This window comes from Tetrao urogallus (assembly GCF_951394365.1).
Source record: "Tetrao urogallus genome assembly, chromosome: 7".
NCBI lineage: Eukaryota > Metazoa > Chordata > Aves > Galliformes > Phasianidae > Tetrao > Tetrao urogallus.
The window spans coordinates 42,107,777-42,121,280 of record NC_136820.1 but is presented as its reverse complement, the minus strand read 5'-3'; the positions used below and the strand labels follow the sequence as shown (position 1 = coordinate 42,121,280).

General features: G+C 40.0%; 1 protein-coding gene across 1 annotated transcript in view; it reads right to left on the bottom strand.

The window, feature by feature from the left end:
• Positions 1–6,113, bottom strand: part of NCAPG2 (non-SMC condensin II complex subunit G2) — a gene marked incomplete at both ends in the record, with an annotated part of 33,029 nt that extends 26,916 nt beyond the window's left edge. The window contains 5 exons of the mRNA XM_079538531.1: positions 1,324–1,458; positions 2,334–2,491; positions 3,290–3,404; positions 3,853–4,044; positions 6,039–6,113. Of these exons, the coding sequence (XP_079394657.1) occupies positions 1,324–1,458; positions 2,334–2,491; positions 3,290–3,404; positions 3,853–4,044; positions 6,039–6,113 (675 nt within the window). The remainder of the gene's footprint in view (positions 1–1,323; positions 1,459–2,333; positions 2,492–3,289; positions 3,405–3,852; positions 4,045–6,038) is intronic.
• Between the last annotated feature and the right edge of the window lie 7,391 nt (positions 6,114–13,504).

Here is a 13,504-nt window from a genome sequence, read left to right as displayed (position 1 = left end):
AAGAGAAAAGACTGAAAGGCTATGGAGAGAGAAAATAAACTCTTTTGGACTGAAAAGATCTGCCCTTGGAATTAGAATCTCGTACAGTAACTGCACAAGTAGCCTAGGTCTGTGTCATCATACAGTGACTGTATCCAGCTTCTTGAGACTCTGAAGAGTCTGATGATGCATAGTGGTGAGACAGCCTGTTGCAAAGTTCCTTTGTACTTTTCTAGCAATAACAAATTAGAAAAACTCATAAGGAGATGCAGTAAATAAGTAAAGACCCAGTTGTCAATGACAGATGCTACTACCAAAAAAGAAAAACACTGGATAATAAAATCAAATTGTAAAAAGAGTAACTTATCTTCACCTTTGGTAGTCTGATACCAGCAATGCACTCACCCATCAAGATCCTTGAAAACTTAAAGGTCAAGGGAATCACAACCTACAGCTCCTACCTCAACAAGGCAAAGGTGAGACTGCACTTAGCAGAAAAGACAGATGAAGGCACAATGTGGCTTTCTATCCTGTGAAGTGAGGAAGGCACCCAACAGAAATCTGTATTCAGTTTGGTTCAACAATTCCTTTTTCCTTCAGTTTCAATTGCTCGACCTTGATCACGAGAACATAGCAAATCCCTTGAATTTAATCTCCTGCCAATGAATCTCACTAAAACAATTCTCACTGTCAATATCCTCAGCAACCTGGTAACAAGTGAACTTGCTCTCCACCATATTGGTGCAGACATAATGAATACATTGTGATTTGCCAGATGTATATACACACATAGAGTTAGTAAGGAAAGATGAGCAAGTAGACCTTCTAAGGGCTCTCCAGGTGACTGGAAACCCCACTGGAACATTTTCATAAATCACACAGAGATAAATTCAGAGGAACACTCCAGTAACAATCTTAAAATAAACCTGTGCGAAATATTGCTGTGTTGAATAGCACAATCTGGGAAAGCAGAAAAACTGAACCACAGGGATCTTGTATTGCAGCATAAATGTGCAATTCTGTATCAGTCTAGTTTGATCTAAAATCAAGTTAACACAGTTTCTGACCCTTCCATTCTCTTCATCCTTGTATACGATGAACCACTCAAAGCAGCCTCACGATCTTACTAGGAAACAGATCAGCTACCTCCTAGAATGAACCCACAGCACTGCTGTATGAGCACTCATGCTGAGGAGAGGAAAAAAATGAAAGGAAAGCCTGTGAACAGCTCCAGCATCCCTGACAATCTGTTAGAACCTATCAGTCAAAAGGTTTAATGCGTCACCATTAAAAATAACCATAGCTCACTCACAGAAAAGCAGGGCAGGACAAAAGCTCGCTTACCTCTTCTTTTTTGATGTGCTTTACACTCATGAAACACTGAAGTAACAGGTCTTTGATTTCATTACTGTCCTCTGAATCATAATCAAAACAAAGTAAGGTCTGATGTAGTTTCCACAGACTAACGATGTCTACACCCTGACAGAAAAAAAGCCCACATTACATTGATCTAGGCATACTTTTAATGTGAAGAATCATTTAATGGATTGTAGACAATGAAACTGAAGCACTTTGTTACAATTGGAAGGTTTCCAGATTGCAAAATTGTGAACATTAATCAATTTTCACTCCTCTCATTGGGAAAAGACTACAAAAATATTTTTAACAGTGGAAATACAGACTTCCAACAACTGAAGAAATGCTTTCTGTACAGAAAGTTTGCATTTTACACAAGACACACTAAAATGGCATAATTCCACTTCTCCACTTCTCAGAATTTGAACAATGAAAGCAGTTAACAGGGAAAAATAGAAGGATAGAACACGAGGGAAATACTTATAGGGCTAATGAAAGGATTGTCACACTGCTCTAAGTAGCTTTCATTGGAAAACAAAAAAAACATTCAGTTCACAATAGATAATTAAGCAAAATAAATTATTTCTAGATACAGAGTAACAGAAAATGAAATTTCCCACTTAAGAATCCTCTATGAGTTGCTGAGAGTAGCCCTTAAAGCCTGAATTAACTAATAGAGCTAACAGCAACTTAAACCTTTGCCACTGGGCTTTACAAACGAGCAGAGGAGAAAACAAAGTATGTAAAGCAAACTGTTCTCTGCTGAAACTACTGCCAAAAGTCTTTAAAGTTAATTCCAGAGAAGGCAGCATTTTGATACACTCCTTATAGCAGCAACACCAAAAACACAATTTGTAACCAACATATATAGCAGGGTTCATTAATGGAGAAGCATTAGGACAGAGGAAAAAAATTAACACAAGAAAGTATACTTGGGAGAGAGTTTCCTTCTTGCAGTATTCACTAATAATTTAAAACTCAATATAGCTTCAGCATACCGTTGCAGCTTTACTCAGACTTTTTCTTAACAGTAAAATAAATACTGTTTTCCCTAGCTGCTCCTTTCCTTCCAGTCCTTTCTCCCACCACATTTCACACACACGCTGGATGGCACTCTGTAGGACATTTTCAGATTCAGGTAATGCAGGAACAATACCTACAACAGGAATAAAGTAAGTATGTATTGCAACGTTTTTATTCACGTAAAACACCGCTCAGTTACTACACTAAAGGTATCTCACAATATCTGTCAGCTCTTGCCATATTTATATGTCTTAAAAACTTACTTTCACTGTGGATGTTTAGGCAGCTTTGCTAATTCTACTGTTTTGGCCAAGTTTTTCTATCAGTAGCAATGGAATCTCCAGTTTTTATTCTTCTGTGACTAATAGTATTTTTTATGGCAAGTCATCTCTCCTTGGATGAACATGTGTGGGGAACGAAAATTTTTGAAGTTCCATACTTCAGACTGTGTAACTCATGTCCAAGTGAGTACTCCCTCAACTCTCTCTCTAAAAGAACTTGCATCAGTACCAACTTTTGTCCCTGTGGTCTTTTTTTCTCCATAGATCTCTCAGGTCAAACATTAAACTTAGTACTGCTATCTGCTAAAAACCAGTGGAATGTGTTTCAACTCTTTGAAAGGGTTGATAACAGCAGCACAAGGGGAAATGGTTTGAAGTTGAAGGAGGGAAGATTTAGGTTGGATGTCAGGGGGAAATTCTTTACCAAGAGAGTGGTGAGGTGCTGGAACAGCTGCCCAGAGAGGTTGTGGATGCCCCGTCCTTGGAGGTGTTCAAGGCCAAGTTGGATGGGGCCCTGGGCAGTCCGGTCTAGTATTAAATGTGGAGGTTGGTGGCCCTGCATGTGGCAGGGGGTTGGAGATTCATGATCCTCGAGGTCCCTTGCAACCCTGGCCATTCTGTGATGTAAGTTAAAACAGACAAGTACGCACCATTTAATATAAAGGCACATTCTAGAAGAGCTTTGTAGTTCACAGTTTCATCCACTACGGGTATGGAAGCGATAACTACAGCTGTCACTCCATGGATCACAGCTACAGTTTGTTTCTGAAAGAGAGCGATGTTAAGGAAATAATTCTGCAATTTATTTTATTCTCAGAAGACAGTCATGCCAAGGTTATTTAGCCCAGGGAGAAGGCTCCAAGAACACTTCATTGCACCCTTCCAGTACTTTAAGCAAGCTTATATTGAGGAGACTGACTTTTTACATGGGCAAATAGTGATGGACAAGGGGGAACAGTTTTAAACTGTCCCATCTTTCAGAATTAAGTTATCAGTGGATCTAATCTTTTGTAGTAATCTGTTATACTATACTGAAATCATAACTCCTGTTTAACCTAAGTATAATAGTTAAGAGGTCAGTTATAATTATGGTAAGGAGATGTTTGGACCTGACCTTGTTTGATAAGCCTTGCATGCTTAGAGTTGCCATGAAAATACTCCATTTTATTTCCAGGTGAATATTAACTATTATTTATTTTACATGATTTTTTACCATTTCTGGAGCACTGTCGACTTCCATGCCATCATTACTTTCAGCATCTTCTACCCTTTGCCACGTTTCTACAGGCTTCTCCATCAAGGTCTCTTTCAACAGGTGTCTCAGTCTCTCCCATAGTACTTCTTTTTGTTTTCTTGACAATTCTTGAAGTAATTCATTCAGATTGAAAGGATCAAATGTATCTTTCTGCAGTCAGAAGATAACACACCACTCCACATCAGAGTTAAGACGTGTTTTTCTTTTTTTTTTTTCCCCCCCAAAACTAACACTTTTCTTGACATAAAGGATTACTTTCCATGCCTTTACAGGCATAGATAAAACACCTTCGACAAGTTTTATTTCTTTAAATATAGCATGAGAAATTCCTGACACCTTTTATTGTTAAACAAGGGTGGTTTTTAAAAGACTTTAGACCTCAGTGACAACATTGCTAGTGATGTCCCTACAACATCAAATTTTTTCTTGTGTTCCGGATGCTACTTTCCTAATGGAAACAATTCCACATCCTCATCTAAGAAGCATGGAATTAAATTCCCTGATCGTAGCTTTACTGTGTTAAACACAAACTGATGATGGCAGATGATGGCATTGGTCACCTCATCACTCTTCTTTAGCCTTATGTACCCAGTCTGGGAAGAGGAGGCATTTCTGCTGAGCTACTGGACTCTTCAGACAGAGCCTCCTCTATCATACCTATAACTTCTAGCAACATCTTCAAATGCATTTTCAGTTGTAATCTTGTGTATAAAGAATCATTCCTAAGTTGTCACGTATAACTGAAACTACAGTTCTGAGAGGAAAGGTGGTGCAATCTACTGGTGTTGTGATAGTTGAATCATTTAAATGCTTAAAGAATCTGCTTTGATTAATAAGGAGTATCCATTGTACTAGGAGACTGATCTGAACCATTTGATCAGAAGAATTACCTCAGGTAGGAAAAGGGAAAATTTCCACGATCTTGAAATAAAAATATTTTTAGTTTGAGAATGCGTTAAAAAAGACTTGGGAAAAAAAAGTTGAAGGGTAAAATACTGAAAGAAGATGCAGTAAGGATTAGGAGGTTCCCTAAGGCTAGGAGAAGAAAGATCCTGTTACATATTTATGGCAGTATTTCTATTCTATTCTACAGCTGGAAACAAATACAATAAAGCAAAGGCTGCACAGGGAGTTCTGCAGCTCTCTACTTCAAACAAACCCAGAAGACAGGATATTAAGATTGTAGTGTTTTGAACAAAAGAATGAGCTCGTAATAAGACTAGAGCTTTCTGATCTTTCTCTGGGATGATATGATAGAATTATTCCAAAACCTATGAGGAGAAGGATGCCACTGAATGATAGTCGTATCTGTAATTCATATTCTCCTCTCTAAGAAGTGTTTTCTTGAATTAGAACAGGATTTAGTGGAAAAATTTAACAGTGCCTGATAAAGACAATGATAAATAACACAATAATATAGAAATGTAATCTTTTGAAAACAAAGAAAAGTGAAAAGCCCAAGGCAAATCACAGAGACAGCAGCAAAACCCCAGAGTTTTAGAACTGAATGAAACAAAGCAAGGAGAGAATGGAAAAAGAAAATTAAAGCAGGAGAAGGAGAAGGATAGGAGGAACAGTACATTGTGATTGAAGTTTAGTGGCAAAGACCACATTGTAAATAATTATGCAGTATCATATATAAGAGTGAGATTTCACTGGATCTTTTTTTCCTCCTGCTCTTTACCACACTGTATGTACAGACTGCACTCTATCACATCTCCATAACACTCAGTGACAGAATTACCAAGTACAATTACTCAAGGACAAAAGAAGAAGTGGGCAACCAAATCTATCAAATGAACAAATGCTGCTGAAGTGTACTTCTGCTCATGTTCACCACCCAGCAATGTGCTAACACAGTTTAAAAATAAAATAAAATAATCAACATTAGCACCAAATGAGTCTTTTCTTTGTAGCAATACTACAGTATTTGATCATTATTTTAAAAAGGAAAAACGTGTATGCAACAACCAAATGTTAGAAAATCAGCCTGTCCACAGCATCGAGTCATTTCAGATCTCTCACCTTTATCAGCTACGATTCACTTGCAGGTGCCAGAGAAGCAACTTCTATGCCATGTATCCCATGTACCAATGGGCTTTAGACTTTATTATTCATACACACACGTATCATGGCTTACTTACAGAAATTTGAGTAAAACGCAAGAAGTCCTCAATTGACTTTTTAGACACAGCTTGTAAAAATGCTTCACGTTTCATTGTGGTCTTGTTTCTCCTTGCTACATAAACAAAAAATAAACAATAAAAGTATATTTTACATGCATATAAATTATAGAATGGCTTGGGTTGGAAAGGACCCCAAGGATCATCAAGCTCCAAACCCCTGATGCAGGCAGGGCCACCAACCTTCATATCTAATACTAGACCAGGCTGCCCAGGGCCCCATCCAACCTGGTGTTGAACACCGCGAGGGATGGAGCATGCTAGAGATTGGAATGTTAGAGAAAAGCACCATATCTCAAAGCATTACCATTTCATGCTTGCAGTGATACATTCTTTATGCACACAGTTATATGGAATCACAAAATCATTAAGGTTGGAAATACCACTAAGATCATCCAGTCCAACCATCAATCCACCCCCACCATATCACTGACCACATCCCTCAATGCCACATCTCCACGGTTCTGTAAAAACCTGCAGGCATGGTGATTGCACCTGGGCAGCCTGTGCCACTGCCCAAGTGCTCTTTTAGAGAAGTTTTTTCCAAACACCCAACCTGACCCACTTCTGGCACAACTTATGGCCATTACCTGTTGACCTATTACTGTTACCTGGGAGCAGATGCTGTCTCCAGCTCAGCACAACCTCCTTTCAGGCAGTTGCTGAGGGCGATAAGGTTCCCCTCAGCCTCCTCCATATAAAAGATGCCCTCCCCAGTGCATTAGTTACCCAACTCAACATACAGACTCACAGCTGCACTGGGCCACACTGCTCAAATGTGCTTTTTTTTTTTTTTTTTTTTTTTTTTTTAATTAAACAAGGCCTGAAAGCTTAGAAGAGCATTGCAGCTGACAATTTCACCTTAAACAAGGATAGCATTACCAGCACAAGCACCCTATTGATCCAGCCACCATTCCAGACAGAAGCATTTCCTCCCACAAAAAACAAAACACTGGTCCCTTTTCCTCCTGTCAAGCGAGGACGAGGGGCAATCAAGCCACTTTTTGGCGCTAAGTGCTTCATCACTGCACGTCACCCATCTGCCATTCCCAGTTCCTCTGGGCGGGACTCCGCGTCCCTCAGCCTCCGCTCCACAGGAGCCGCAGCTCCTGGCCGTGCCCGACGCGGGGAGGCAACAGGCCACTTACCTAACGCTTCCACAGGAAGAAATCTTCATAGACCCAGGGGTCGCGTTCCCAAACACGCCCGCCTACCCGCACAAGAGCCCTCCCTCCCTCTCGCTGAGCCCCGCGCCGTGCGCTCCGCCACCGAGTTCGAATCGTCCCGCGGCGGCCGTTGGGCGCGAGCGGCGCCGAGCTCTCGTCTCGCGAGATCTTAGAGCCTACCCCGTCGCGGGGCGGGCGGAGGGCGCTGGCGCGCTGCGGCTAACGGAGCTGTGGGTTGAGGGGGCCGTGCGGGCGGGAGCGCGCTGCCACGCAGCGTAGGTGCCGTAGATAAGTACTAAAAAGTTAGATAGGTAAATAAAAGGCGTTTTCACCTTTTTGCGTGTGTCTACATGGAGCTGTGGCCACGAGGCCACTGACCACGTCTCTCAGTGTCACATCTCCGCCGTTGTGGAACAGCTGCAGGGCTGGTGAACGCACCGCCTCCTTGCAGCCCGCGCGGCTGCCCGACTGCTCTTGTAGAGAAGTTTTGCCGAACATCCAGCCTGAGCTTCTCGTTGCACAACTGAAGGCCGTTACCTCTCACCCTGTCACTGTTAAGCCGAGAGAAGACACTGTTTCAGTGTGCAAATAAGCAAAAAACGGACAGTTTCCACGTAAATGCTGACATCTGGCAGGACTTTTCTGGATTGTGATTTTTTAAAAACGTGATCTGATCCAGATTCCATTCAATGTTATGTGCAAAAAATCACTTTTAAAAAGTTGTATTTACATTTGCAAACATCCCTGCCTCACACAGCTTTTGTTCATGCTTACAGGCTGTAACATTTCATGTCATACAGTCAATTTACTGACTTATCCTATTACATCTTTAAGCTTTTGAGCAAACTATGTGTCTTTATATAGTTTTAAGACTAAAAAATAAAGTAGTAGTTTATTATATGCTTGTCCCATATAATTAATGCTATTTCGTATAGGTTTAAGATGTAACAGATGACTAACATTACTGAAAGCAAAGATAAAATATGGTTTTATTTCCTGAATCAACAGCCAAGTGCATGTACAACTTTTGGAGTAACTTGGATTTAAAACAAGTATTTGCCAGATGGAGATTAAACACCCTTTGGGGAATAGGTGACATTAATTACAGTATGGATATGATCATGGAATCAGATTTACCCTAGGAAGGGACAGTATGCCACAAGGTGTTAGCAGCCAAAAAATTCATCTTCTTGACCAACAAAAATAATGAGTTATCCGCGCACAGACTGTTCAGTGCCACTCTTCAGCTCTGCCTGAACCCAAAGAAGCACATACCTCCTCAAAGCATTTTGCACGAAGGCAAAGTCTCCTCATCTTTGAAGTGTGTAAAAGTCCACCCAGCAAATGCCAACATCAACCACCCTGCATCCAGAGGAAGGGTCCCAGGAGAGGCAGATCTCTGACCAGGCCTAATCCCCAGCAGCAGGGGACAGCAGCTGTTGGCTTCCAGAGTAAAAATAGCAGAAGAAGGGAAATTTTCCTGCTCTGCAGAAAAGGATCAGGCATTAGGCTTGCTGCAGGTCCTATGGTCCTGACTGTTTTTTAAGGTTCTTCTTGCACTTATTCAGCTAAGTGTAACAGGCCTGTGAAGCAATTTGCTTGAAGTAAGTTGTATGAGCAATTATCATACTTGTTGAGGAGCAAAAGTAAATTAAAAAGTATGAAAACTGACATTTACGCATTGTGCTAATGTCGAATTTTTTGCATATATTAAGAATCTTTGACATTTTAGATACAAACTGATGGATTTGTTTATCACATCTCTTGTGTGGACTGAATATTTCATTAATACCTTGATTAGGCTTTAATTAGGTGCTGCATTAGTCACCTGGTTACAGTTTATTTAGTCGGGCACCTATCCATTTAGCATATGAATGACAACATATTCTAGCAAACAATTTGTGTTGCATAGCAACCACAGAATGATTTTTTCTTGGTCTTGAAACTAAAAGTTGATACAGGTAACAACAGGCTGGGTAACAATGATTCATTTTAAAGAGCCACATCTAAAAGCACAGATGCAGAATAGGGTTGTGTTGGATTTTTCAAGGATTGTGCTCGAGCTGTGAGCTGGTAATGAAGCTACAGCCCCATTTTCAGTTTCTCTAATGTTCTCCCTTTCATGAGTACCAAATTACATGCCTTTTTTTGACATGTCTGTTCATCTGCTCAAAATAATCTATACCCTTTGATAATAATCTTATATTTATTATCATTTTCCTGTCAAGTCAAGTTAAGGCAAAAATGAAAAATAGGCCTTCCACACATGGTTGCTGAGCAACAGCAAATAAAGATTTGCTTTTGTGCTATCGCTTCATAAACTGGTCTTTATTCTTGTTGGTAACCTGTGTAAGAGATCTCAATTACAGATGCCTCTCAGGAGAATATCACCGTTTGGACTTCACAAATATTCTGTTTTAACCTGTATGTGACAACATTATAAATGCTTGTGAAGAAGCAAGCGAGTAATTCCCTGAGTGTCAGATGCTTTCTTGACATTCAGATTATTCTTTTTTTAATTTACAGTGTTATTTTCTAGATAATAACTTCCGATGATATTATTGTACAAATTATCTGCTCACCTATTAGAATTGTTACTATTTTTCATTGAACATGTAATACAATACAGATAATACAGAATCTGTGAATCTGCTCATCCATGAGGTGCGCTGTTAATCATTTACGTGCCTTCGTTGCCCTTATCTTTTTGTCGTCCATACTTTGATGAATAATCAGAACAGCACGGGAGAGAGCTGCAGTTTCTGAAATGCTATAGAATGTCCTCAAAAAGAAACTATTTTTGACAATATTTGCATGGCTAAATTCATTCCACTGTAAATGTAAGAAGTATTACGTTTCATGGTAACTACACCATTTTATGGCACAAATTCACAAACATCTTTCAGATTATTATATATCGATGAGTACATTTACATTTATCTGTCATTTATTTCAGATGTAAAACATTCCATTTCCATCTGCCGTTGCCTAGATTACTTTCACCCTCCTAAATGGAACATCCTGAGTTGTTAGAGACCAGCAGCTCTGGTATCGCTCCTCTCCCTTCAGATGCTTTAGTCTATATGGATAAAGATATGGATAACTGTTTCTGTCGTACAACAATACTGTTATTGTTGATTTTGTTAAAGTTTTTTTAGGTTTCAGTGTGACAGAGAGGCATCATCAAGATATGCGATTAATTTGATGTGAGATTATCAGGTGGAACATCTGTCCACTAGAAAACTTGAATACATTGTGTAAATATTGGGCCAAGCATGATTTACTTGTTCATATTTGTTTTTATATGTGTATGGATATCTATTTATCTATCTACACAGCATACTAATTGGTTGCAGAACATAGCAGCGTTTATTTGCCTCTCACATCACTGTTGGCTTTGTTAAGGCTGTGACAAGAGTGTTCCCCGTGTTCCTGATCTGGATCAGGAGCCTAACCAAAGCCCATTGCACTGTTCTTACAGGCTGTCTGTCCAGTTTCCTTCACAGGGAAACAAGTAGGAGATGGAGGGGTCTGTACTGCTTGCTCAGGGCTCTCCCAGTCCGTGGGGATATGGCTGGAGCACTCAGAAGTGCTCACGAGGTCACTTGTTTGGACGCACCTGTCTGTTATTCCTGTTCTGTGCATCAAACAGATTTAGTATCACAAGACCTCCTGCCAATGTCATTGGGCGTATTTTATGATCGTGTCCTTAAACAGAAGTTGTTTTGTAAGATACATTTTTCTATTAGAATTTTGTCTTTGCCAACTTTTCCCATGTTTATTGTACTGCTGCATGATGGAGTTTCTAGCCTCATTCTTCAACCATTAGAAAGAAATGGCTAAAGCTTGATAATGTTTCAATTGTGATGGTCAGGGACTTTTCCCATGTTTTAAACTGTAATTTGACTTCTGTCTCCTCTGACTGGTTTCAAGTTTTTGCACTCAAATCCCATGATGGAATTCAATTCTTTAAGTATCATCTGTGATCCAGAGCTAAGAGGGAGAGCAGAGCACATGGCAAATATGCCCTTTGTTTACTGCTTTTAAACTACGATGACTTCAGGCTCCACTCCCAAGGATGCCCAGGATCCAGGCCCCTTGACTACTGTGCAAGAAATGAACAGGCAGCAAAGACTTTTCAAAATAGGGTCTGCAATGCCATCTAGAGGAATATAACAGTGTTTTCAGGAGAAAAAAAACATGCACCATGTCCATAAATCCAAAACTTTAGTCTTGTTGTGAAAGATCAAAAAAGCAAAGCTAAAATCCTTTGTAAGAAAATTGCATGTTAAAAAAATAAGCATTTCTTGTATTTCCAATAAAAAACACACACTAGAAAGCATGTTAAATACAGTGAAAGCTATGACCCAGAACAAAGTTGCACAAAATTCAGCAAGCGCCTCAGCAGTTCCAGTTCGAAAACACAGCGAGGTGCTGACATGAACTAAACTTCCGAAGAACAAATGGGGATCATGCAAAATACTTTGAATATTGGCAGAAGTATTTCTCCTATGTTGAGGGATGCAAAGAACTGTCTTGAAGAGTATTTAATTATTAAACTGTGTGAAGTGCTTGGTTAGCTTCCTTTGTCAATTTGTGAGGATCGATAGAATAACACATTAGTTTGCAAATCCACTTGAAGAATAAAAAATTCTCATTTGAAATTCAGTGCTGAAAATGACGACTATTAAATCTGAGCACCTGTTTTTGTTCTAGGGATCCTGCCTCAGCCATCCAGTGGGATTAATGACCTTCATTCAGTACCGGTGGCAAAGCTGTTGCTTTGCCAGCATTATCTGTGTTACAGCTGAAATTCTGTGCATAATATTTGTAATTACTGATTTTTTTGACACTCACTTATCAAAGCTTGCAACCTTTCCCTTTTTTTTTTTCTTCTTCTTTTTTTTTTTTTTTTTTTGTACTCAGAGTTGCTACATGCTCAGCTGCAAAAACCTGGGGGCAGGCAGCAAAATACCCATGAAGACCTGCTGCAGAGGCCCAGGAATGCATTTACTGATCTTTACATTAAAAGTGTATTGAAGAGTCACAGAATAATTCAGGTTGGAAGGGACCTCTGCAGGTTATCTAGCTGTGACGTCTGCTTAAACACAACACAACAACACAAGTTGTCCCAGTTACTCAGCAGATTCTCAGCACATACCTGATGAATGAAATTGGGACAGTCAGGTTACCGGGATGTCACAGCTTTCTTCTGATGGTCACTGCTTGCATACCATCTCTGGGGGCTGTTGGATGATCAGGAGTGCATCCCATTGTCCCCAGGCAGGAGCCACCCCTGGACGTGGGCACATGCAGCCCCATTGTGAAAAGATTTCAACTAGTGTTGTGTGTCCTTGTGTCTACTTCCATATGGAATTAAAAGGGTGGCAGGTAGGCCTCACAGTGAAGTTTATGGCTAGTGAGGACACAGAGGAACACGGGGAAAGACATGCTGGCTTCACTTCAGTTGCAACTGAAGAAACAGATCTGCAGCGTTCTGCTCAAATTGGATCCACCGTAGGTGACTGGCAAGCAGTTTTCCCTGCAGATGGTGAGAACAGAGAGCATCGCCTCTATCACATGAATACAGATTAGAGAACTTTACTCCCAGAGCTGCTGTCTAATCTGGCAGCTAAACTCACTGCCTAACACTGAAAGAAATAAAAGTGAATTTCTTACTGTAGTTGCTTTGCAGTTTTCAAATAATGTATTTCAGAAGTTGGCAGAGAATAGTGACAGCCCAACTGTAACCCTTAGAAATTAGCAGAAGAGCATACAATGATTAGACACTTCATTAACCTGTATAAAAGCATTAAAAAAGCATGTTATTAACTCAAATCTTTCAGAGGTCAGCTACAGCCACAAATGGATCCGGGAACCACCTTAAGTTTTGGTTCTTTCTACCAAATATCGAAATCACGATCAGAGTTTGTCTAGAGCAGAATATAGGTAACTAAAATAATTAAAGCACAGGAAACTAATTTTGGATTCAGCTCTTAGCTGTGAAAACACCTCAAACAACTCTATTGGTAACCATATAGGCAAAACTGCTCTAAGATACAAACTGGTATGGTCCAAAGCAGAGTAAACACAGCAGGAAATTCTCAGAAGTCTAGTCTTGGCTGTGCCTGTCAAATTAACAACTAAATCCATCTGGAATGTCATATGTAATCATTTCTGCTCTCTGATAAATCTTGTGAATGCATTCTCTCCAAGTGCAGACCCACTGGCCACCTGAAGGGAAGGTTTGTTTTGGATCCC